This window comes from Strix aluco, chromosome 3 (assembly GCF_031877795.1).
Source record: "Strix aluco isolate bStrAlu1 chromosome 3, bStrAlu1.hap1, whole genome shotgun sequence".
Taxonomy (NCBI): domain Eukaryota; kingdom Metazoa; phylum Chordata; class Aves; order Strigiformes; family Strigidae; genus Strix; species Strix aluco.
In genome coordinates, this window is record NC_133933.1 from 43,013,381 (window position 1) to 43,034,854 (window position 21,474).

At 42.8% G+C, this 21,474-nt stretch overlaps 1 protein-coding gene across 3 annotated transcripts in view; it reads left to right on the forward strand.

Moving 5' to 3' along the window:
* The first annotated feature begins 649 nt into the window (after positions 1 to 649).
* Positions 650 to 21,474, forward strand: part of AHCTF1 (AT-hook containing transcription factor 1) — a 50,306-nt gene continuing 29,481 nt past the window's right edge. For 2 of the 3 annotated variants that reach the window (XM_074818317.1, XM_074818319.1), the window contains exons 1-8: positions 797 to 915; positions 7,920 to 8,046; positions 9,241 to 9,494; positions 13,321 to 13,501; positions 14,288 to 14,495; positions 15,744 to 15,860; positions 16,836 to 16,920; positions 19,999 to 20,149. In XM_074818317.1, coding sequence (XP_074674418.1) covers positions 7,926 to 8,046; positions 9,241 to 9,494; positions 13,321 to 13,501; positions 14,288 to 14,495; positions 15,744 to 15,860; positions 16,836 to 16,920; positions 19,999 to 20,149 — 1,117 coding nt within the window. In that variant the 5' untranslated portion in view covers positions 797 to 915; positions 7,920 to 7,925. Of the gene's footprint in view, positions 769 to 796; positions 916 to 7,919; positions 8,047 to 9,240; positions 9,495 to 13,320; positions 13,502 to 14,287; positions 14,496 to 15,743; positions 15,861 to 16,835; positions 16,921 to 19,998; positions 20,150 to 21,474 lie in introns of those variants that run through there. The other variant, XM_074818318.1, reaches the window with a different exon arrangement.

Below are 21,474 nucleotides of genomic sequence, written 5' to 3' on the forward strand. Positions count from 1 at the left end.
TTAAGCTTCACTTAAATATGACTGCATCTTCTCTTGAGTTTCCACCGACACTGCCATGATTGCAGTTGTTGCTGAAACAGCTGTGCCGGCAAGAGTCTGTAATGAAGTGTAAAAAACCACAAACTAAGCCTGCAGACTACTAGTGGGGAGTTCAACTTCCAGGCTAAGCTCGCCCAGAGTGGAGCCCTGTGGTCAGGGACACTGTCCCTGCCAGCAGGGCCTCACGCTTGGGGAGCTCCAAGCTCCTCTGAAACCCATTTTCTGCAGCAACCGAGTGCCCCAAGGAGGACAGACAGGACCTGCGATCAGAGGGACACGCGTTGGCAGGGCTGGCCCGAGCAGGCCACCTCCTCGCCATGGCGTTCCTTCTTGGCGGGACAGGGGCCACGACCGGCCCCAGACGGTGCGGTGCTGCGGGCCAAGGGTGGGCTGTGCGGGGCGTGCGGTCGGAGCGCTCCCTGCGCGCTCTTGGGCTCGCCCGCCTTCACACTCGCCGGCGGCGGCGACGGCCGCTGGGACCCGAGGCAAGGTCGGCGCCCGCCCAACGCCCCGCCAGCCCCAGGGGCGCGGCGGCCGGCCAGGCTCCCGGCGTGCCCCGCGCGAAGCCGGCCCGCACCGGAAGCGGCGGGGACGCTGGGACACGTAGTCCGGAGCGGCCGCCGCCCAGGGCCGCGCCCTGCGAATTTGAAAATTCCCGCGGTGGCCGCGGCGGCTCTCGCGAGACCCCCGCCCCCCGCCCCGCCCCCGCGCCGCGGGCGAGCGACCGAGGTGGGTGCCGCGCGCGGGGGGAGGGGAGCGGCACGGCCCGGCCCGGCGCGGCGCCTCCGCCGTTGCGCAGGAGCCGAGCGCGGCGCGGCCCGGCCCGGCAGGCGGAGGCTGTTACGTCCGCTGTGGGAGATGCCGCCGCCCTCATCGGCACGTCCGGGGGGAAAAAACGAGCTGGGGTGGGCAGTGGGCGGGCGGCGGGGAGCGGTGCGGAGGGAAGGTGGCGGCGGAGGGGGCGGCGGCCATGCCGACCCCCGCCTTCCTGCTGCCTTCCCCCGTATCAGCGGGTACCGGGCGCTCCTGAGGCGGCTAGGCCGCCGCCGCCGCTGGCGCAGCGCGGGCCCGCGGGGCCCCTGGGCGGGCCTGGCCGCCGTCGCCCGGCCCCTTATGTAAGTGACCCCCTGGGCTGCGGCGCCGTGCCCCGCCACACGTGGCCCGGCGGCGGCGGGGGAGGCCGGGGCGGCCGGCGGCGCGGCCTGGGCGGTGCACATGAGAGGCGGCGGCGTGCGAGGAGGCTCCGCAGCCGGGAGGCGGCCGTCAGAGGCTGGGGGGCGTGGGAGATGCGGTGGCTGCCGCCTGGAGCCTTCCCTCCTGCCCAGCCGGCGCGCGTCCCCGCCTCTCGCTCCTTCGGTCACTTTTGGAGGGTTTTTATCTGCTTTCTTCTAATTTTCCTTTCTTCCCCCCTCCCCCCTTTCGGTGTCGTTTTCCAGGAGGAGGCGGGAAATTCGCTCTCTGCGTAGAGCGGCGATCGCGGCAAGAGGGCCGGGTGTAACGGGGAGAGCGCAGCTTTACCGGAATCCAGCGCGTTTTGGGGTGGGGGGGTGTCTCTTGATTTTTGCATGAAGAGTGCATCATGCTGCAGAGTTGCTGACTGAAACAAAAGTGCTTGATTTCTTCTTCCATAATAAGCAGTGACTTCGGGTCTGGAGCTTCTGCCAATAGAAAGAAGCCTGGTGTCAGTCTTTCAGGTCTAATAATGGCTTCCTGATCATGTTTGGTAAAATGATGGGAAATCTAGACTTAATTCCATCGGGAGCGCTGAACCCCCTTTGGGGTGTTATGGCTAAATGTTGTAGCTCAAGCACCTTTTCCAGCCCATCACTCTGGATGCTTGTGTGGGTCTCGGCTGGCAGCTGTCCCCTGCCTTTGGGCACACAGCACTGTATCCTTTTCTGCTCAGGACAGCTCCTCGTTCACTTACTGCATCGACTCCTTTTCCTGCATTGATTTGTCTGGGGTTTGCTTTTTTAAGACGGTGAAATGAACTTAATCAGGCTTCTATGAATTTTGCATCTTCTGCGTAGTAAGCTTTTGCGTATAGTATTAGAGAAACAGTGGTGACAAGGCTTTACTGGTGTGGTATTGTTTTACTTGTCTGGTGGAGAGGATACTTAAATTGGTAGGAGAGAGCCACCAAACACCAGGGCCTGTTGCATGTGTTGCAGATGTTTTTGCAGTTCAGCTTGTCAGGTTGCTGTTTGTAAAAGTATGTTTCAGCATTTGGTATTCAAAAGCTGTCTGGACATGGTCCTGGGCAGCCTGCTCTAGGGGACCCTGCTTGAGCAGGGGGTTGGACCAGGTGACCTGGAGAGATTCTGGAAGGGCCTTTCTCTTCATTGTAATGCTGTGATTCCGGAGTTTGTGCTGGGTGGGGCAAGCGGTGAGACAGCATACCGGTGTGGTATGCGCTGAGGTGTCTTGCTGACTGCCGCTGACTCTATTAGGAAGGGTGTGTGTGTGTTCAGTGCTGAGACACTTAGCACCTACATCTGTCTGTCCATGTACACCAAGCAATGTAAAAAAGAGCATAATTTCAGAACTGACTTTAAGAACTTTTGCTAGCTTAGCCACATTAGACAGGGTCTACAACTCTTGAATGAAAATGTAGTTGTGTTAGAGAAGAACCGTAGGAGGTAGCTGGGTAAACTGGCTCTAGTGTCAGATTCTGATCTGTGTTGGTTTTGCTTGTTTTTTCATTCAAAGGAAAATCAAAGCTATGGTCTGCATGAGCTACAGGATCTTAGCTGTGGGGGTTGTTGAGATAGAGAGCTGAAATTCTTTCTTCTTCTCACCTTCTGCTGTAGCTTTGTGGTTGTGGAGCATCTGCACAAACTGCAGGAGAATCTGTAGGCTGCACTCCAGTGAAATAAGCCTGATTGTAGAATTCTGAGACAGACAGTCTCTGTTATGCTAGTGGCTTTTTAGACTAAAATTTAGAGTTTGGATTAAATGTGGGATTTTTGCCCAAAACATTGGGGGGAGGTTTTTGGCCTGAGTGGGAAAGACATGACCCAGTGGTACTCACTAAATCACCTGCTGACTTGCTCACTACATCCTCTTTCTGCAGGAGTAAAATATGGCAAAGTGCAGATTCACTGAACCTGACTACTGAAGTGCAGAAAGCATCTTTTCCATCTACTGCTCCTCCAATGCTTGAGTTGCTTCCTGTTTTTCTGGGGAAAATGTCATTGAACCAGTCATTAATAATAATTCCAAAAAATTCTATAGTTGTCATCGAAGTGGATGCTGTTTTTCCCAAATATAACTTAGTTTTTCTTCCATTTCTTCTTTGCCTTTTTCCCACTCTTTGTCCCATTTCCTTAGAAAATGTTATCTGAATACTGTCACCCAATGTTGTCCATTCTCTGATCACCAAGTAACGCTTCCTTGAAACCTCTTTAGCTTCCACATCTGGCTGAATGAAAGACTGATGCCTGCCAGTTGCAGCCATTCTCAGTGAGACAGCGAGTCTCTTAAGTGCAAGAGGGAGTTAGAAGTTGACTCTTTCTTGGGTGGTGTCGTTTCTAAAAGTGAAGAGTTTTTTAGCTCTCCTTGCAGACTGAGTGTGTAGTTTCACACGTGCGTGAGGTAGCATAACGGCTTACTGCCACAAAGTGGAGACGGACAAATTCCCTCTTCTGCCCAGTGCATTGTCCTGCCTCCTTCCTTGTGCCAACCTTTATGCTTGCTAGTTCTCTCTGCAAGCTAGTTTAGCCTGGTGGAAAACTATCTGCTTCTGTGGGTTAGTTTCCTGCCTGCTTAGGGAGTTAACTTGGCTTGTAGAGTGCTCTAAAACGTGTTCAAGTCAGTGCAAGGTAAGCCACAGGAATAAAGGAGTAGAACAAAGGAGGAGATGGAGAGATGGGAGGCGGTAGCAAGGCCTCTCTTCTGGTGGCAGTGAAGTCAACATGTTTTGTGAAATCGTATTTTCAGCTGCAACTGACTGTATCTTTAGCTTTTTCTTCAGTAAACCCAGAACATTGTTGGCCTTTGAAACTGATTTTCATGTACTGCTGTCAGAACTGACATCCCAGAACTCGGACTTCACTGTATGTGATTCTGTGTGAATATGTAATATCTAAATATTATTTTGTTTCTGGAGCTCTTAAATCCAAAAATCTATCATCGGTCTAGGACTTGTGGCATGTACTTTTCTTTGGAAAAAGTTCATGATGTTTGGGAGTCATAAGTACCTAGGGTGAAGAAGAATGATAATTTTGCCAACTTTTACATGGACCACTTTGGTATAGGATACAGCTGAAAGGTTGGATTCTGCTTTACTTCTGAACATGGAGTAAGCCTGTGGCCATGTAGACTCATCTGATTTCTAACAGACAGAGATTGGGATGTGATTGCAGTTTTCAAAGAGAGCAGCAGCACAGTTAGTGTTGGGTATATCTCTTAAGGGAGAGGCTCTGTGCCTTTAAACTAGCTCCATCTATTTTCCCACTGTTTTCATTTTCCATTAATCTTTGGTTTAGCTGAGCAGAATGAAGCAAGTAAAACATCCTAATAACCAGACCACTATATATACTGTTCATAATTTATTGTGGATTTTATCTTCCTAGTTCCATACTGCCAAGCCAGACATTTAGAAAAAAAAAGGTTTAAAATGCCTATTGGCTTACTAGCAGAAACCTGGGCATGCCTGATACTCTGGCATTTTCACATGCTTTTAGATGCAGTTGAACAACTGCAGCATGATTAAATTTAAAGCTACATGAGTGGTCCAGGTGTTGGAGCATTACCTATTTGATGGTTCTTACTCGTGGTATTGGACTGATAAGCACATTTGATGTGTAGTGTAGATTGGATTACACTGTGTCAAGGTGTGAGCTTTCCACCAGAGAAGAACTCTTTCTGATCTGGTGGGGAGTTAGGGGTGGTGAGTGTTTTGTTTTTCAACTCAAATCTCCCCAGTAGAGTATCTTAAAATCTGATTTCCAGTTTGGCCACGCAAAGTTCTGTGCTCTTGGCCTGTTCGGGTAGGCAGTGGCAAAGGCAAGGTGACTCATGGAGAGCATGCAGTTGAGAAGTTTTCTTGAATGCTGTTACCTGCCCTACTGGAAGATACTTGTTCATTCTTTTTCTTAAAATGATCTTGCTATTACTGTGGGACATTGTATTAATAATCATGAACTGCTTACCACACAGACTTGGTTTTCAGAGATTTTTTTTTTTCCACTACAATCATATATGCACTTTTTGGAATTTTGTGCTGTTTTCTAAAATTCCTTGATATACATTGTCATAGTCAGTGTTTTCCCTTAGGGGAGGATTGACCAACTGAGTATTTTAAAATAGGCTACTTTGGTGGGGGTTTGATTGTTCAATGTTTTCATTAGTGATCTGGATGTTGGGGCAGAGTGTATCCTCAGCAAGCTGGCTGATGATAGGAAACTGGGAAGAGAGGTGATAAAACCAGTGGGTCATGCTGCCATCCATAGGGACGTCAAGAGGCTGGAGAAATGGGCTGCTGGGAACCTCATGCAGTTCGGCAAGGGGAAGTGCAAAGTCCTGGACCCGGGGAGGAACAACCCCACGCACCGGTGTGTGTTGGGAGCTGCCCAGCTGGAAAGCAGCTTGGCAGAAAAGACCCCGGGCGTCCTGGTGGACACCAAGCTGAGCGTGAGCCAGCAGCGTATCCTTGTGGCAAAGAAGGCTGGTGGTGTCCTGGGCTGCATGAGGAGGAGCTTTGCGGGCGGATGGAGGGAGGTGATCCTTCCTCTGCTCAGCACTGGTGAGGCCACACCTGGAGTGCTGGGTCCAGGCCTGCGCTCCCCAGTGTCACAAGAGGGAGATGGAGGTACTGGAGAGAGCGCAATGAAGGGCCACAGAGATGGTTAGAGGGGATCGGAGCACCTCTTCTACGAGGAAAGGCTGGGAGAGCTGGGGCTGTTCAGCCTGGGTAAGAGAAGTCTCAGGGGGATCTCATCAATGCATGTAATACCTGAAGGGAGGGGGTAAAGAAGACGGAGCCAGGCACCTTCCAGTGGTGCCCAGTGACAGGGCAAGTGGTGATGGGCACAGACTGATGCATTTAAAAGGTGCTATTCAGCAACCCAGTATATCTGTCTTAGTATTTGGTATTACGGGTTACTCATAAGACATATTAAATAAATCATTACAGTTAAACTAGGCCAGAATGCCGATCAAATTGTGGGGCTTTTTACTCTCTGGAGCCCCGGGATGCAGTGCAAAAGTTCGTCCCACTGTCGCTTTGAAATGATAACAAGTACCAAAAAACAAACGCAGCAAAACTGCTGCAAATAAGTTGTCCCACTTGGAACTTGAACTGTGCTAGTTGTGAACGCTGGCAAAGTGGTCAGGCTGGCTGCCTGTAGCAGCGTCCTGCAATACTGGCTTTGCCATTGGCAATATTTTTTCCAACATGTTGACTTGTGCTTAGTGTGGGCCCCTGACTTACACTTTCTGTGTTTCACGTGTTTCATGTTGGCAGAAGATACTGGAACATATTCTCAAATAGAGTGCTTGTGACTGGAAATATAGTAGATTCCAGTGCCCAGGCTTTAGAGCATAATCTTTCTACATGGAAGTACAATTCATATAAATTGTGTTTATTTGTAAACATTTCCCTTTAATGACTTTGTGTTGCTCCCAAAGTCTAGTGTTCAAAACTAGCTGTAACCTCCTGTGCTGTAAGGGACATAGGTTATTAGTACACACTGGAAGAAACAATCATAAAACTTCATTTGCAGGAGAACCTGTATGGTACAGTTAATGCAGCAGGCTTTTGTGTGCACATTTAAGGGGCTGGCTGTACTGGCTTGTAGCACAGGGTGAGGGTTCTGTTTGATGCCTGAGGTGGTCAGTTTGTGGAACACCCAGGAGCAGTCAACTATGTGTACTATCTTTTGAGACTTCATGAAGAAAGCAGTGCTGTTTGAAGAAGATAATTAAATCTGTCTTGTCTTCCGTCAGCTTTTTCAATAACCCAGAGAACTTGCAAGAGATGTTAACTTGGAGTAGTTTGTATTTCCATGTGTATGGAATATCTCTTCTTTAGCCACCTATTTAATCTTTTAAATCACTTCAGCTTTTAAGTTTTCCCACCAAAAAGTCTATCTTGGCATACTGAAATGTGGACTTTTTGTGGAGCACCTGTAGAAGTGTGGAAACTGTCTGAAAGGCCTAGAAATTTTTGTAAAATATTGCAGAGATGTGATAAGGACAGGCAATAGGAAGGAAAGGGCTGGATTAAAGAATATGAGTATTTAAGTATAGGAAAAAACACAGGTGCTGTGTTACGTTTCCATCATAAGTGTATGGAAAACTACTTTCTACTTGAGCTATGAAAGCCTGTATTGCTTGTAATGTGAAAATATCAACAGTATGTTTTCTGGAAGACTTTGAGAATGAAGGTGGTTAAGAACTTAGGATTCCTTAATGTTCAGAATGAACATGCAAAAGGTGAACAAGACATAATGATGTGTGAAATCTACTAAAGACAACTGACAAAAAATAGCAAAGTATCAAATCAAGGGAAAGGACAAACGGAAACTTATACCTTTTACTGAGAAGCTTTTTAAAATATGATTTTTCTCAGATCGCATCTTAGTAACCCATGTGAGTAGATGTGAACTCAGTGTATTGGTTTTTTCCTGTTATTTATCTTGCCAATACATCTGTGTCACTTTTTGTTTGTGATCTCATAAGCATCAGGAAAGTAAAAGGATTCTCTTTTTGCTCTGCTGCAAGATCGAAAACTGTCCTGAGTGCCACTTTATTTAAGGAAAAGAGCTACAGGAGATGTATAGGAGATTATTCACTGCATCCTGATGAAACTTGTGCAATCTCAAAAATATTTATGGCTGACATGAGTCTATTTCTGCATTTTTTTTGTTTATTTACAGTGAAGAATGCGAGACCTAACAGCTCAGGTAACGAGCAGTCTGCTGCAGTTTCCAGAGGTGACTGTTCAGGCACTTGGGGAAGATGAGACATCCCTGGATTCTGTGCTGAGTGGGAAGTTTTCTGGAGGTGAGCATTTTCCTTTAAATTTGGTCTTGGTGTAAAGTTGTTATTGTCTAGAGGTTACCTGAAGCATAGAGTCGTAGTATCAGCTGTGTCAGGTTGGTGCTGTTAAGATGCATCAGGTTTTGCAGGAACAAAAAGGATGTTCTAATGATTAAAAATGTTGGTATTAAAACATTAGTGTAGTTGACCTTTGAAATGGCAACAATCTGCACCAATCTTGTACTATTAAAATAATTTACTTAAACATGCTGAGTCAGTGAGCCCTCCTCAATTTCTAATTAAATAAGAGGCAGTTTTCAAAGAAGTAATGGCGTTGCTTTGGGTCGTATTTATTTATAGCAGCTCAAGCTCTATGACCATTATAACATCACATGCAGAACTGTTACGGAGGCAAAACTCCCTGCTTTTTCTTTTGTAGTCTGAATAAAAACAGGAGGAGGAGGCAAACACTGTTAAGCACTGCAGCCATATTTCCAAAGTATTTAATAGGATGCAGATGAGTACCCAGTGAGAGTTGCTGAAAGAGGCTAAGCAGATTAGGTCATTGACTTTTTAGGTGATCTGAAAGTAGAGCTGGGTGCCTATCTGGATGTCTAGGCTTCTGTTAAGACCAGGTAGAATCTATCTCCCTGACTGTAAGTGCAGTAGTTGGGTTACTACTTCCTTTGAGTTTGAAGTAGTTCAGTGAAACAACAGGTGTTAAATTCTTTCTGTGCTCAGCACATGTAAAAGTTTAAATTTACTCATGCAGTGCCCACTTTAAGATAATTTCTGCCCAAATTAGACATGTGTCAAGTGAAATGAATAAACTAGAAATGAATTGGCTTAGATTTGTTCTATTTGAAGTATGCTTTAAGACTTGTATTCCTGTATGTATTTAGATGATTTCTAGCAAAAACAAGCCAAATATGGTATAAACACTATAGATCAATATATTGTAATCTTTATTCCAAACAATCAGAGTTTTTCAGTGCAGGAATGACAAGTACAAATGCAAAATAATAAGGTTGTTAATTTTAAGACGCATTGCTTGAGGATTTCAGTGTGTGATTTTTCAATACTTGACCAGAACTAGGTATGTTAGTCTTCCTCTGTTAGGTACTTTTATTGATGGAAGGGAGCAGTGACAGTGATTTTTCAGCTGTTCCCAATCTTCTGTTGGAAATTTGCTTTAGTCAGCTTTCTTTTCTCTTACAGGGAGAAATGGCCTAGCATGGTTGGTGTGCGGTCCTCAACTTGAGGTAGTGAGCTCTGTGACAGGAGAGCGGCTCTCTGCATACCGTTTCAGTGGAGTAAATGAACAGCCTCCCACTGTTCGTGTGGTAAAGGAGTTTTCCTGGCAGAAGAGAACTGGACTGCTGGTTGGGTTGGAAGAAGCAGAGGGAAGTGTTCTCTGTCTCTACGACCTTGGAATATCAAGAGTGGTTAAAGCAGTTGTTCTTCCAGGAAGGGTATGTACTTGTTAATTGGAGAAACAAAGATTTTATGTTGGTTAGGTGCTGCATAATCCTGTTTCAGGAAAAGCTTTGGAGCACCTCTTTGTAGGAGGTATTTTTTCTGCATTGCATTAGCATACTGTCACTTTAGAGTATACAGTCAAGAGAGCCTTGATGGAAAATCTTGGGCTTAACGGTACCATTATCTTTTGAGTTTACTGATAGTAAAAGTTTTCTGGTTTTACTGTAGAGCACATAGTTACCTAATTCTCCAGTTAAACAAAAAGGCATTGAAAACTAACTTTTTTTGGCCAGAGTGAAAAGGAAAAAAAAAAAAAAAACCCACTCTTTAAAGTCTCTGGAACATATATTTCCTAAATGGTTTATTTCTGTTAGAAATACTGTCTTTAAAATATCTCAAACGTCCGTAGTTGTGCTGTAAATGACTTAGGCCCATTCCCATGAATGTCAGACTAGCAAGCAAGTGACTTTAGAGCAGAACATATTTTTATGTTGACTTAGGATAGGACAAAAGAGCCTTTAGTGAGTTATCTGATGGACTGTTGAAAACTTGACTTTCCATCTGCAGTCCTTGAATCTCTACTTACGGAATATTGTGTTTGTGTGGATGGGATACACTGGTGTAATGTTACTGATTTTTCTGTCTTCTATAACCCGTAAACTCAAATGATGTGATGCCCCTTAGTCTCATTATCTTAATGCAAACAAGAATCAGCATAAGCTGATAGAACATCAAGACGCACTATATTTTTATCATCTTAGAATCTGCAGCAAATAAATACGTATTTATTACTCAGCTCTCCATAATGTGATTTGGTTTGACTTGCTCGAATACAGGTGGCATTTTCTTTGTAATGCTACAGTGTGGTTACTAGTAGTAAGCATTTGTACTGTGGTAGTTTCTAAAGACAGGAGTTGGGTTGGTGCTCCACTGTGTTAGTTTGCCTATCATCTTGAGAAATCCTGGAGTTTAGATGAAAAGGCAAGCCGTGTGCTGACATAAGCGTATAATCAATAAGTAAGTTATGTTTGTGGAAAATGGCACAGCTTTGCTAAGTTTTAGTTCTTAAATATAAGTAAGCTGGGAATAGGAAAAGGAAAGGTTAAGAATGACTGTGTCACCTATGGAATCTGTATCTACAGAAGTGATTTGAAATCGAACATAGTTCTTGGTTGTATTAGGGAGTTTTTCTATACCACAAAACAGTGGTTCAGGAGGAAATATGAAGAAGTCTTGGGGGGAGAAGTTGGCTGTTGTGTGATGAAGGTTGTGGATTTTGGAATAAAGCCAAAGCTTATCTGAGTGTTTGCTCTTATGCCCTGAATGCTCTGGATTACAAGCACATTGAGTCTGTTGCTTTCATTTTGCTTCCTATCTCTTTGCTACTAGATGAGTTAGTTCCACATAGACAGGACACCGGTATTGCTAGTTGGACTGTTAACTTTGAAGTTATGAGTGGGAGTAAGGGGAAACAAAACCAAGTAGATAAAACTTGTATTTGGCCACTGTCCGTAGGTTTTGAATTTATTTTGTAACTCGTACTTCCGAGTTATACATTATGTAATACGCATTTTTAATCTGCCTGAATGTTTCTCTGATTTTCACACTGATTATCTTCAAAAGTAAGATGCAGATCTATTCTTAACATCACTTTCCACGGTTTTTGTCATTCCCGTTTTAAGGTTTTAATGAGCACATTAATTTCTGAACTATTTTCCATGTGGGTGTATCTCCTGTGGTCAACTAAATTGTAGAGGTTAACACTAATGTAGAGTAAGTCTGGTCCAACATGTGAAGCCATTAGTGTATTAATACAGGGTATTTATAGTGACTGTATGACTGCCTTTTAGTGTGAGAATAGATGTGTAGTCACTCAGTGAGTAAAGAAATGAGTTAAAAAAAACCCCAAAACTCACAGGCTTAGAAGGAATTTTGGCATGATTTTTTTAGTGTGTGGGAGCATCTCTCACTGCCCTCTGGATATACATGTGAAACGCAGCAGAAAACTCAAAGTGTTAGTGAAGTATTATTTGAATGGGATTCTTGTAAAAGCAAATCTGAATTTAAAATATTAATTATATTTAATTGGTTGTCTGTTTCAGAACTATTGAACGGTATTTTCACAAATTTTCCTGGTTTGTAGTAGGCAGAAGGGTAGCATTCAGAGTCAGTGAGCTGAGAAGAGTTTTCTTTGTTCATTCCCAGAATGAGTTGGCAGTAGTCTAGGGGAATATGAAAAGCCAGTGCATAGCATGGTGGAAAAATAGGCAGTTTCAGGAGCTTCTACATGGAAAATCGAAGTGTTAAAACCGGGAAACCTTTTTGGAAGACCGTATATGCAAAAATGGAAAGGATTCATTTGGAGCCAGTTGTACAATGAAATAAATCTTAAAAAAGGAAAAGTACTTAGAAGCAACACTTGAACTTTGGCTAATTCTGCAGCAAGATATGTGCAGTATTTCTGCTTTCCTTGTAGCAGTCATTAAGACTTGGAGCAGCAAGAATTCAAATAATCAAAACGCTTTCAATAGTCCTTCGAGTAGCCAAGAAGATTGGACGTTTAATTTGATTTAGAGGAAATCTGAAACAAAATGAGTTGTCTAAATTACTGTAGGTACTTCTGAGATAAGAATTCTTGTGACCAAGATGAAAGGTAAATTCTGTAGTAGGTTGCCAGGCAGTGTAGTCATAGAAGGTGCTTGATACGGGAGAGGAGAAAACTTTGGGGCTTAGGGATTTGGTTATTTTTCCCCACCTCAGGGGGTCAAAAACTATGTCTCGAAAACTGGACTCCCTTGTGATGCTCACATTTTGTTTTATTTTCATGTGAAACTTTGTTGTTGCTGTAAAGCTTCCTGTTTTCATTGTGTTGCATTTTGTAAGAAGGCTAAACGATAGCCTCTCTTCTTCTGTTGTATAGCTGTAGTGCAGGAGTCTTCGTGTGCTTGTACCTCTGCTATAGCAGTCAGTGTTGTCCTGGGATGTGTTGCAGGTGCTGAAAGGTCTGTCTTCACCTTGCAATAAAGTTGCATGCAGACTGCTTCGCATGTTAAGGAGCAACATGCGCTTCTTCCTTAGTTGGAGTTAGCTTTTTATCTAACAAGCTGCTGTTCTTTTTGCCGTTGTTTTCGGCTGGCTTTCCAAATTTTTGTTAACATTCGTAGAAGTGCTAGTGTGCATGTAAAACTTTTTTTACTTTATCTCATTGTTATCTTTATTCTAAATGAGGACTAGAGTAAATTTTACTAAGCCAGTATCTCCCTTCAGCACTTTCTAAACACGTGTCATTCCTGTGGAAATGTGTCTACCATGCAACTTGACTGCTGCCTTGTGTGACTTACAGCCATGATTTATCCTAATACCTGTTTGCCAAAGACGACATAGACTGTATCCCAGTGCTGATGGGCTGTGAGCAGTGGGAGAACTAGATTGAGTTTTGTCTCTTTTCCTTAGGTCCTTTAAATATGATGAAGTTTCTTGCCTACACCTGATTTGATGTGTTTTCTTAGACTTAGTTATTTCCAAGTAGGAAAGGAAAATTGGTAAGCTGTAATTATGGAATGTACCATTTACATGGAAGTTAATTCAGTTAAATAACTGTGGGAGACCTTGTGAATGGAAATCAGTAAGAGATTTTTGTACAGGGCTTTTTTTTTTTTTCTTTTTTCTGGATACAGTTGGAAACAATGCTTTGTTTTTAAGTCTTATGATTCTGTATTTACTTTCTTGTTTCTGATGTCCTACTTCTGGCTTCACTTTTGAATGATTTCTGTTTAGCTTGTCAAACAGCTTAAATATTAACTTGTAGTTTTCCTGTAGGTAACTGCTATAGAACCCATAACTAATCATGGAGGAGCCAGTGTGAGTACTCGGCACCTACATCAGAGTCTGCGATGGCTCTTTGGAGTGGCAGCAGTGGCTACAGATGTTGGTCACCTACTTCTGGTTGACCTTTGTTTGGATGATCTATCTTGCAGTCAGAATGAAGTAGAAGCGTCGGGTAAGCTTGCAGTTTTTAAACTTGAATTTGAAAGGAAGAAGCCTTGTGTCTTTTAAATAAGCACTGTGCATCCCACTTTGAAGATACTAGTGTGCAGACATTGATGACTGCTGATTATGGGTGGCGGTTTGAAATCGTATACTCCTGAACTGATTAAAAATGGGAGTGGCTTAATACTCCTGCTAATGTTACAAATGCCCTCCTCCCACCACAATCCCTATGTCCCTGTGGTTCTTACCAGTGAGGTGTAGGAGTTTTACCATCTGAGTCGGTGCAGCTGCCTGACAGGAAATTGTGTCGGCGGTGTCCTATTTCTTGGGAATGTTCTTCTGCTTCTGTTAATTGACTTGAGGCAGATTTTAGGCTTGTTTTTTTAAAATAAATCCCAACTTACCAAAATCATGCATTTGGACGAATGATATCTCCAGTTTATGTATTCAGATGGCATACGCTGTTCCAGCTATTACAACAGTGGCTTCAGGAGTTGATGGCACTTCAGATAGCTTCATGATGAACTCCTGATTTAGAGAGTCCAAGCAGAATTTGTCTCTGAAGGTTACACTTCTTCCTGGTTTTGAAATATGAGGGAGAATACCTGTCCCATCAGAGAGTTCTTAACGTTCTTTGAATACGTGCAAAATGGAAATAGCAAAACAAGTGTTGCATAAATGGGTATTTTGCCTGGGATGGTAGAATTGGATTATACGTGTTCTTATGTCAGTGTTGAAAATGCAACCTAAATGGCGTAACACATTCATTCCTTGCATGGGTTTTTTTTGTGTGTAGATCTAGAAGTTGTCACTAGAATTCCTGCTGAAGTTCCACAAAGAAGAGAAGCTGTGACCAGGGAAGGGAGACATCTCTGTTTTCAATTACAAAATCCTTCTGGAACAGCAATATCAACTCTGTGCTCCATAAGCAGAAGCAATCAGCTTGCAGTGGGTTTTTCAGATGGCTACCTGTCACTATGGAACATGAAAACTTTGAAGAGGGAGTAAGTAGGCCTTTACACTTGGCCATGCCTGGAGGTGCAGGGGTCTCAATTTTTTGCTGAAGGAAGTATGCTAATTTGAAGAGACCTGTTTCAGGGACTGAAATTTTGAGTATAATCTTGGCATGTTTAGAAATCCTCTTCTGACAGAACTATTAAGTCATACATGGATTAAGTGGACCTCCTTCTCCCCAATGGACTGGGATTTTTTTTCTCATTGTGCCTGTGGAAATTGAGGAATTGAGCAATTATGTCAAGCAGTTAAGATGTGATAGAGCTGATTTTTATAAGACAGTTTCTTCTATCAGTGGTATTCAGTGAAAACAGTATTTTGCAGAAACAGGTTTTAGGAATAATTTTTCAGAACCGGTTACTGCAATGAGGGCATACACATTGAAAGGCTTAAGTATGTTAATAGCATGATTTTGGTGACAATATTTTTTAAAGTGTCCAAGATGATACTAGAGAGACATGAAGAATCAGTAGGTGATTTGTGCCTGAATATATATTCTTTCCTACGTTTCAGCCTTGGCTGAAATAGAGCAGTGACCCATTCCAAGGCAACAATGCATGTGAATGAAAGTTTGCATGAAACACTTTGAAATGAGAATAAGGGACATGTAAACTTAGAAGGAATAGAAAAATTAAGAGATTATTTTAAATCTGCCAAAGAGCAATCTCACTTTAAATATTTGACCAAATTCAGATAGGGATTCACTTCAGCAAATCTGCAGTGACTTGCCAGAAACTGTTGGATGCCTAAGTAGACAGTGGAGGAATAATTAGGTGGCAAGAATGGATTGTGAAGGTACAAATAAGGTTCAGAAGTCTGGAAGAAAAATGCTTTACATAGTCCAAGTAAAGAAGTGAGAAACTACTTCTGTTTGGTGCTGGTTTGTATGTGTTCAGAAGATATGCTGCATTTGAAGTTCAGTATTGAAGTAGGCTACAGCAGTCGGAACAATCATTTGCCTGGCAGCTGAAGCAATCATTTATGTTCCTCCTCCTTAGTCAGAGGAGGACACGAACCCAGTTTATTCCATTGGATGGACAGTAATTTCCTCATCTCTTGACTGTTGCGTAAAAAGTAGTCACTTCCTTGACTCACTTGTTTGAGATGGAAGTATGATCTCTGTACTTTGAGGATGAGCACGTAAGGTGCTCTTTTCTCAGAAGATGCTTCTGCCCTTCTACAAACAGGGCCACTAGGCTCACCTTTTTTTTTTTTTTTTTTTTTTTTTAAACCTGTAGGCACCACTCTCAGCTTGAAGGAGGAAGGATTCCTGTCTATGCTGTTACTTTTCAAGAGCCTGAGAATGATCCTCGCAATTGTTGTTACTTGTGGGCTGTTCAGTCTACACAAGAAAGGTGAATAAAAACTATATGGCACTTATTTTAAAAATATTTGTTCACATACAGTTGATACATGTATATTTGTTTAGTTTATTTAGCTGTGCAGGGGATTGACTCAGTTATGGAAGGTGTTAAGCTTACAATGCAATTTTTACAAGATTTAACAGACGTGAAGAGGGACCTACTAGCTCCTGCCTGCCTCCTGAAAGAAGGCAAAGCAACAGTGGCTGTATTTTTGTGCTTGCATTCTTAAATGATTTTCTTCGTTTCTTGATGACTGCTTCATGATTTGTTTGATATTTGCACCATGGTATTAAAATACCATTGAAAGTAGTTGAGGCTGCAGATCTGGAACACTAAATGTGCCGATACAACAGCCTGCTGCCCCAAAAGGAGGGAGGTGACAGCTTTGCTGATTACCTTGTGCCAGCTTCAGCAGTCTCTGGAGCCTTCATGAGCCAGTTCAGCTCACCTAGCAGAAAATGATCCCTGTTCAGCAGAGAAGTCGATGGTTTCCTGCTGGGCCAATGAATCAAATCAGACTGTGGAAGGGGGCAGTGTATGCAAGAGAGGGACAGGACTTTTGGTGGTGAGGGAAGGGGAAGTGGATTTTTCTGTTTTAGCATCAGCAAGCTACTGAATCAGCTCAGCTGTTCATAGAGTGGCAATCTTTTTAAGTTTGACTTTGAAGCAGTTTTGGCTGAGAACTCTTCACTGTGAAGGACTATTTCCAACAATTTTTAGTCCATACAACCTATTAAAGCTTTCAGATTGCATGGTTAGCATTTGCCCCTGAAGCTGTTAGCGTCAACATTTCCTCCTTTGTGTTTTAGCAGCTAAATGTGACCAGTTACCATGTTTTGGGAAGTGGTGTTTTTGTTTTCAGCAAGAGCATGCTATTAAGAAAACTTCAGTCTAGATCTAATGAAATGATAATGAGGATCATAAAGCAGCTTTGTAATCAAATTTCATAATTTATACCTTTTCCAGTGAAGGTGATGTTGTGAGTTTACATCTGTTGCAGTTAGCATTTGGTGACAGAAAACGCTTGACATCAGGACAGGTCATGTATGAGGTAAGGCGTGCATGTATGTAAAAGGATGAAAATAGTTATTTTTTCTATGTGAGCATCAGTTAAGTTGGCTGGGCTGATATTTACCATCAGAATTCAGAGCTGACTAAAAAAAAAAATCTTTTGCTGAGTCTTCTTGGGTGTTGCCTTTGTCCATAGTTTTGAAAACAAGTCATACAATTTTTATACTGCAGCGTCGTGTGTTCCAACTAGATTCATCTGCAGCAAGCCCGTATAAATTCAATTCCTGAAGAGGAAGCAGCTTTTACAAATAAAATTATTCTTAATTGAAACACCAAATTAATTGCATATAGGAAGAGAAGATAGGGCTTTGCATAGCTTTGTTTAACCAATCTGCAGACTTGAATAAGCTTCTGTCTGTCTCCCTTTCTTAAAATACTTGAATAAGCTTCTGTCTGTCTCCCTTTCTTAAAATACAGCCATAGAACTTTATTCTCTTCTGATCTTCAGTATTCTATTCTTGTTTTTCATTTGCACTCTGTCAGCTGGACTTCAAATGAAGTGTATGTACAGTGTCTCTTAAGCGTTGATCCTGAAACTTAGCAGCTGTAAAGATAACTCACTCTACTTTTTGGCTGGGTTACCTACGAAATCTACTTTTAAAGCCAGACAGATACGTAAATACAGCAAACAATGGTATGATTTGGTCAAAAGAGTGTACGTAAATTTTTAGAACTGGCTCCAGAGATGATATGTTTAAAATATGGATGAGGTATCATTATATCTCAGATATCTAATAGATAGAAGATGCATCTGAATGCTGTATATTTCTATTCATCAGTATGCTTGGAACTCTTCCACAATCTTTTCAAGGGGAAAGTAATCTTAATACAGAACAATTCTTTCCTCCTATTTTGATACTTTCTCTTGCATATTCTCAATAGGTATGGAATGAAATAGGGGTGATTCTTGTATTGTGCTACTCTGTTTTTATAGGGACTGTGCGCTTTGGCTTTCTTGAACGAGTTTAATTTTTGACCTTTTTCGTTACTTATAGGAAAGCTCCTTATTTGTAAGTGTTGCTTTTGAATAGATAAAGATGAGGTGTTTGGAAGAGGTTGTGTTTCTTTAAAATGCATTAACTCTCATAGTGACAAAGTAGAAATATCTTCAAGGGATTCAGCGTGTTCTAAATATGGATGTCATCTCTTTATGTGTAGTTTTTTTATGACATAAATATACAGTGCACTAGAGGAACAGAGCACCCTGATTGGATTGAAATGTTTCAGCAGCCTTTAAGAATGAGTCTACTAGAAACTGCGGTTGGCACTTTTTTGAAAAAGCACACAAAGTGATTAAAAGACGTTGTGTTTGTGACCTGAGAAAGCTGTGGTGTAGTAAATGTAAGACTTTTGACCCTCTACAGACTATGCAGCCAGTAGTATATTCCCAGGCTTGTAAGAGGTGTCAGGCATCAGTCTCTGGATTTGAGATGTTTCACTCCCCTGCTGTTTCTGCTTCCCTGTGATGAGTGTTGTGGAAGATTGAAACAGGACCCAATCTTACAAGGTAGTTGAAGAGAGAACTAAACAGCTGGATCCTCTGGGGAGAAAAGACGGGTTCTTCAGTTAGCTTCCAGATGAACCACTTACACATGTAGCTTCGTACCGAGACCTGATGACACCTACTGCCAAAAAACCACCCAAAACATATCCTAAGCCCCCCCCCCCAGACCCCAAAGATGCATTAGGACAGGATTTGTGCTCTACAGGGGACACTTTTTAGTCTCAGAATACTTCCTTATAGTCACAGATTGGACAGTGCTACATGGCTGTCTGCCTACATGACTGGCTGAGTCAAGTTTCTTGTCCCTCTTCTGTGGCAGAAAATGTAAGAGTTGTTCTCAATTGCCAGGCCAAGTTTGAGTAAACAAGGAGGAATCTAGAGTTGACCCTTTTACATTGACCAGGGTTCATAGAAGCTTGAAAGACTTGTCTACTACAGGAGTGCTTTACGTTCCAGGAGTCAGACTTGAGGCTATGGAATGGCACATCTTTGACTTTGTATTGTGGTAAAAAGTCATGAATAGGACTTTTGGAACATGTGGCACTGTCTTTTTGTAAATGAGCATCAAACTTGTGTCTCTTCTGCCTTCAAGGCTGGTTTAAGTCTGTGCTCAAGTAATTAATCTAATGGTATGTTGAAGTTATGCTTTCAAAGATCTTTTTTATACCATCTCAGCAGTTGCTAAGTCTAGTGCATCCAGTCACGGTCATGAAGCACAACTTTGCCTTTGTCCTACACAGTGCTTGCGGATGGACAGAGTATACAGTCTCTACTTTTGTGTCAGGGTCTGACCAGTGCATCTTATTTGAAAACTGTCTTCGCATTTTAGTGGTCAATAAAGTAATTACTTAACATCTTCTGTACATTGGAGTTCCTTAACATGGATTTGCTTGCCCCAGTGTGGAAAATTTAAAATATAGTGCTTTACTTCAGAAGTTGTCTTAGGCAGGAATTGTTTGATACTATTTTCCCTTTCCCCCTTTACCCCAGCTTTGAGGGAGACTGGCTCTTTATATGTGAATAAGAGAGGAAACTTCTAGCCATTCACATTAATCTCTGACGGGTTTATGGAGTTTTAGTACTTTATCTGATGAAACCGTCTTTTGGAATGGTGGCCTTCTCATTCAGGACAACATCTTTTACTATCAATTGGTTTTAGTGTTTATTCCTTCTATAATAAAAATGAGATTCTTTTCTTAGGCTTCATGCTAGTTTTTCAAAGAGATGGTTTCAGTTTTTCTCCTCTATTCTGCATGTGCCTGTTATTTCCAAAGTTACTTGATACAATAGAGTGAACTGTGCATGCTTCAGAGCAAATTTTACCTAGGGAATACTAAATTTTGGCCTTTACAGCTAAACTAACTCCTTTATGATTTGACACTTGATTCTCTTCCATGCCAGATGTAGTTTCTAATTGCTCTCAGAAATAAACTCATAGGAAATGCACAATATAATACGCATATTATATTAGAGATAGACATTCTCTCATATTTAGGTATAATGTATGTTTTTATCTCAAAATTACTTTTCTCTCTTCTTTTATTTTTTCCCCAGGGTTTGGAATACTGTGACGAAAGGTACAGTTTAGATCTCACGGGTGGAGTCTTTCCCTTGAGAGGGCAGACCAGCAATACCAAATTACTCAGCTGTCAGACCATAGAAAAATTTCGCAACCATGTTGACAGAGAGGATAGCGTTAATGAAGGTTTGTTCTAATGTCCATGTTTGGTTATTAAAAAAAAAAAAAGTTTTGCAAGCTAAGCAATGAAGCCTTTAGGGTTACTTATAAAGAAAAATTGTGTGCCTTATTTATGTGGGATTCTTTAAAGGAAAAGATTAGGTTTTATTTTATGCTTGCTGACATGCTATAGCAGTGTATGGTAGGGTCATCTGTATAATGTTTGTCAGTCATTTTATTCCTCCATCTGTCTTCTTGGAATGATAAGATCATTCTCTCCATTGCTTAGGAATGTGACCTGAATCTTTTTTTTCGCTGTTCAAACCTACGTGTATATCTGCATCCAGTTGGCAGCCAGTCAAGTGGTGTTCCCCAGGGCTCAGTACTGGGTCCAGTTCTGTTTAATATCTTTATCAGTGATCTGAAGGAGGGGATCAAGTGCACCTTCAGTGAGTTTGCAGATGACACGAAGTTGGGTAGGAGTGTTGATCTGCTCAGAGTGGGAGGGCTCTACAGAGGGATCTGGACAGGCTGGATCGATGGGCTAAGGCCAATTGTATGAGATTCAGCAAGGCCAAGTGCTGGGTGCTGCACTTGGGTCACAACAACCCCCAGCAGCGCTACAGGCTTGGGGAGGAGTGGCTGGAGAGCTGCCAGTCAGAGAGGGACCTGGGGGTGTTGATTGACAGCTGGCTGAACATGAGCCAGCAGTGTACCCAGGTGGCCAAGAAGGCCAATGGCATCCTGGCTTGTATCAGAAACAGCATGGCCAGCAGGGACAGGGAAGTGATCTTACCCCTGTACTCGGCACTGGTGAGGCCGCACCTCGATGACTGTGTTCAGTTTTGGGCCTCTCACTACAAAAAGGACATTGAACTACTTGAGCATGTCCAGAGAAGGGCAACGAAGCTGGTGAAGGGTCTGGAGCACAGGTCGTAGGAGGAGCGGCTGAGGGAACTGGGGTTGTTTAGTCTGGAGAAGAGGAGGCTGAGGGGAGACCTCATCGCCCTCTACAACTACCTGAAAGGAGGTTGCAGAGAGCTGGGGATGAGTCTCTTCAATGAAGTAACAAGCGACAGGACAAGAGGTAATGGCCTCAAGTTGCGCCAGAGAAGGTTTAGCTTGAACATTTGGAAAAATTTCTTCACTGAAAGGGTTGCCAAGCATTGGAACAGGCTGCCCAGGGGAGTGGTTGAATCACCATCCCTGGAGGTATTTAAAAGATGTGTAGACATGACACTTAGGGACATGGTTTAGTGGTGGACTTGGCAGCGTTAGGCTATGGTTGGAGTTGGTGATCATAAAGGTCTTTTCCAACTGAAATGATTCTGTGATCTGCCTGACCTTTTTTT